This window comes from Dendronephthya gigantea, unplaced genomic scaffold (genome assembly GCF_004324835.1).
Source record: "Dendronephthya gigantea isolate DGI-Jeju-01 unplaced genomic scaffold, DenGig_1.0 000244F, whole genome shotgun sequence".
NCBI classification, from domain to species: Eukaryota; Metazoa; Cnidaria; class Anthozoa; order Malacalcyonacea; family Nephtheidae; genus Dendronephthya; species Dendronephthya gigantea.
In genome coordinates, this window is record NW_021163254.1 from 91,676 (window position 1) to 96,052 (window position 4,377).

Below are 4,377 nucleotides of genomic sequence, written 5' to 3' on the forward strand. Positions count from 1 at the left end.
AAAGTGCATGTCGCATAGTTTTAGTGGGTAGCAGAGTGCCCGAGCTTCAGCACATTGCTGTAGAAATTTTCAACCTCTGTTTCCACAGTGACATACAGATTGAATCACAATGGATACCTAGAACAGAAAACCAGATCGCCGATGCGTTAAGCAAAGCAACAGACTTAGACGACTGGCAGTTACACCTTGGTTTATTCAATGTATTACATAACAAATGGGGCCCCTTCACCATTGATCGGTGTGCCTCCAGCTATAATAAGCAATTGCCGCGGTTCAATTCACGTTTTTGGTGTCCAGACGCCGAAGCAGTTGATTGTTTCACTCAAAACTGGTCTAATGATACAAATTGGTTGTGTTCACCATGCAGTATCTTTAGTTATTCCTACGATTCGCTATTTGTGCAGATGCAAGGCCACAGGCACGCTCATTGTTCCACATTCATGGCCTTCGGCCGTTTTTTGGCCTACGATTATGCTCAGACCAGGGCGATATGCTTCTTTTATTAAAGACACATTGGTTTTTCAGAAGTGTCCGCAGATGTGTATACCGGGTGAAGGGCAGTTAATTGCATATCAGAGCAAGCCTTCTGTATTCATGGGTACACCAAGCTTTGACTTGCAGTGGCGTAGCCAGCCTGACGATTTAGTCATGCTATGCAAATTTTATGCAATTATCATTATTCATTTCTTTAGAAATTCATTGTTTTCACAGTCGATGAACACCAAAACATTAGCATAGCATCACTAAATTGTCGGGCTGGCTACGCCACTGTTGACTTGTTAGCTCTGCAACTTGAATGTTAGCAGTTTGCGGCCCTTAGAGCCGATGCCAATTTCTGGCATATTCTATGCTCTTTCGAGCTCTGAATAATCATTGTGTGATATTGATACAATTATAGTGTGTGAAGTTTATATAGTCAGGATCATATACAGGGTGAGTAAAAAAAAACGGACACCTTTGAAATTCAAATTAGCTGCGAACTTATGGCTGGAATATGACAATTCCCATGTACAATCAGCAAAAACGATTTGATAATACTGTTCTTTTGTATTTACAGAGCTTAGAATGCATTTTAACTCCCAATGGGAACAAACTTTATGTCTTAGGTTAATTAATATGATATGCTTCGTACACCTATGAAATATTTTAAGCAACTTCTATCACATTACAGCCGCGTTATGCGACTAATTTGAATTTCAAAGTGTCCGTTTTTTTTTACTCACCCTGTATATATATTTTTAATTATATGCTAGTAACGGGATTATTTTAGATGAATTTCGAGTTGGCGTGTGTAAGGATTGTTTGCAGATTCAAGATCCTTCGCTGTTGTGTTTGGCGGCGTCACTTCCCAAAATTGTGTTGAATGCTAAAGCTCGGAGTACTACGTCACAGTATGCTTATGCTTAGAATCGGTGGAAGACGTGGTCAAAGTCCCAGTGGCGTAGCCAGTCCGACAATTTAGTCATGCTATGCTAATGTTTTGGTGTTCATCGACTGTGAAAACAATGAATTTCTAAAGAAATGAATAATGATAATTGCATAAAATTTGCATAGCATGACTAAATCGTCAGGCTGGCTACGCCACTGCAAAGTCCAAGATCGGTGTAGCTTATCTCCCAGCCCAACCCATGTTTGTCGCTTTATATCTACGTCAGCGGATGGAACCCGCCAAGACTTCTACTCTCGATACCGCTATTTACAGTATCCGATGGGGTCATTCCATGGCTGCATGGTTTGCCATCCCCGACTGATCACCCATTTGTCAAATCTACTTACGAAGGTTGTAAAAGAATTCTTGCCAAACCGAGACAGCCGAAAGAGCCTCTTCAACCACACATGTTACAACAGCTAGCAGAAACGCACGGTCATAGCACCGCAACTCCAGCTGATCTATGCTTACTCCTGATTGTCCTGGTACAGCGGTTTGTTACGTATAAGTGAAATACTAGCTATTAAACTGAAGCATATAGAAATTGCTCAGCATGGTATGTCTATATTCATTCCACAACGCAAGAACGATCAGTTCAGATCTGGAAACAAAATTCATATAGCAAGATCGGGTAAACGTACTTGTCCTGTTACTATTACTGAGAGATTATTCTAAATGCTACCTGACAATCCCAATTCTTGCAACCCGGTTGTACGAAGAATTAAGTACGGCAAAAGTGGTCAGAGCTTTCACGAATCCCGCGGAATACCTTACACCACGGCGAAAGACATAATCAAAAACAAATTGAGTATATTTTTCGATATTATCAGGAAATTGGGAACTCATTGCCTAAGAAGCGGGGGTGCTTCAAATCCAGGTTGTTCAAAATTATCAGATTTATCCTTGTAGGCGCACGGAGGATAGAATGTGTTCAATCAAAAAGCAAATACCTTAAACCGTTGTCGAATTCAGTGTACGAAGTGTCATCTAATTTATCTATTTAGATTTTGTGAAAAATTTTGTTATCTGTTTTTGAGGTTTTCCCAGGAGTTATACGTATAATTATAAGCATGAATTCTTGGAATCGAACTCAGACTTAAACAGCTATACACGCGTGATGTTATATTCTCCGTCCTGTTTTATACAGGTGGGTTTTTCATCTCAAGTTCTCATTGAACGAGCATTAATTTAGTGAATTCACTTCAAGATACATCAAAACGACAGTGGTTCAAGTATATGCACCAACAAATGAGGCAGACGAAGAGACAAAGGATAGCTTTTACGATATGTTACAGAAGGTCACTGACAAGACTCCAAGGCATGACATGATTATGATGATGGGCGACTGGAACGCTAAGATCGGGGCCAAACAGGAAGGGGAAGATGGTGTGGTGGGGCGACATGGGCTTGGAGATGAGCGGTCAGAAAATGGTGTTCGTTTTGTTTCCTTTTGTGCAGCTAACAACCTAGCTATTGTGTCAACAATGTTCCCACACAAGAACATCCACAAATACACTTGGACTGCTCCTAATGGGAAGACTAGAAATCAAATCGATCATGTGACAATGAATGGCAAGTTCAAGAGATCAGTGAGGGATACGAGATCTTATAGAGGGGCAGACTGTGGAAGCGATCACAACCTAGTTATCACAACTGTACGACTTTGTTTGCTTATACCGGAAGTAAGACAGCAGTTTCAAATTAAGTTGAGGAACAGATTTAGCTGTTTAGCTGATGAAAGCACAGAAGTTAACGAACAAGATGTAGAGACTCGATGGACTAATATAAAGGAAAGTTACAAGAAAACAGCTCAGGAGGTCTTAGGATACAGGAAAAAACAGAGTAAGCCCTGGATAAGCGCTACAAGTTGGAAGAAAATTGATGAAAGAAGATTATGTAAAGCTAAAGTGGATTCAACCAGGTCAGAGAGACTAAAAGCAGCATACAGAGAAGAATACCAAGCTAAAGACAAGGACGCAAAAAAGCAACTTAGGAGAGACAAGAGAAATTGGATTGACCAGATTGCTAGTGATGCAGAGAAAGCGGCCAAAACAGGCAATATGAAGGCGGTGTTTGATGCTACAAGACAATTTTGCAACAAACCAAACAGAAGAACAGACTCAGTAAGGAGTAAAGAAGGCATCCTACTAACAAAAGAGGAAGAGGTAAAGAAAAGGTGGAAGGAACATTTTGCTGAAGTCTTGAATAGACCTCCCCCCACACGATCGGAAGTGGAGAGTGTTGCTTGTGAAACATTAGAAATTGAAACAGGTCCCGCTACACATACAGAAATTAGGAAAGCTATACAGCAATTAAAGAACGGAAACGCTGGTGGTGTTGATGGTGTGACAACAGAACTGATGAAGCAGATATTGAAACTACAGTAGCTGCGTTGTACGAATTGTTGTCGAAGATCTCGGAAAGTGAAAGAGTACCTAATGACTGGAGATGTGGGTTGATCATTCGCCTTCCCAAGAAGGGAAATCTTATGGAATGTGGAAATTGGAGAGGAATAACACTTCTTCCTGTGGCCGCAAAAGTTTTAGGCAAAGTGATTATCACAAGAATTAGGGACGCTGTTGACACCAGGCTTAGACAAGAACAGGCAGGGTTTAGGAGAGGAAGAGGAACAGTTGAACAGATATTCATTCTGAGAAACATCATTGAACAAGTAATTTAATGGAATGCAAACCTGTATGTTTGTTTTGTGGATTTTGAGAAAGCGTTTGATAGCATTGACAGAGGTATTTTGTGAGGAATAATGGGAGAGTATGGTATTCCTTCAAAATTGATCACGATGGTAAAGGCAATGTATGATCAGAGCCAATGTGCTGTTGTAGATAGTTCTGGAAGTTATGACTGGTTTGATGTAAGGACAGGGGTGAAACAAGGCTGTTGCATGTCTGGATTTCTCTTTCTACTAGTGATTGATTGGGTTATGAGAAGGA

General features: G+C 40.6%; 1 protein-coding gene across 1 annotated transcript; it reads left to right on the forward strand.

The window, feature by feature from the left end:
• The first annotated feature begins 2,715 nt into the window (after positions 1-2,715).
• LOC114540648 (craniofacial development protein 2-like) lies at positions 2,716-3,816 on the forward strand. The gene has a single exon (XM_028560769.1). It carries the CDS (start codon positions 2,716-2,718, stop codon positions 3,814-3,816), a length of 1,101 nt encoding a protein of 366 aa, XP_028416570.1.
• Positions 3,817-4,377: the final 561 nt, after the last annotated feature.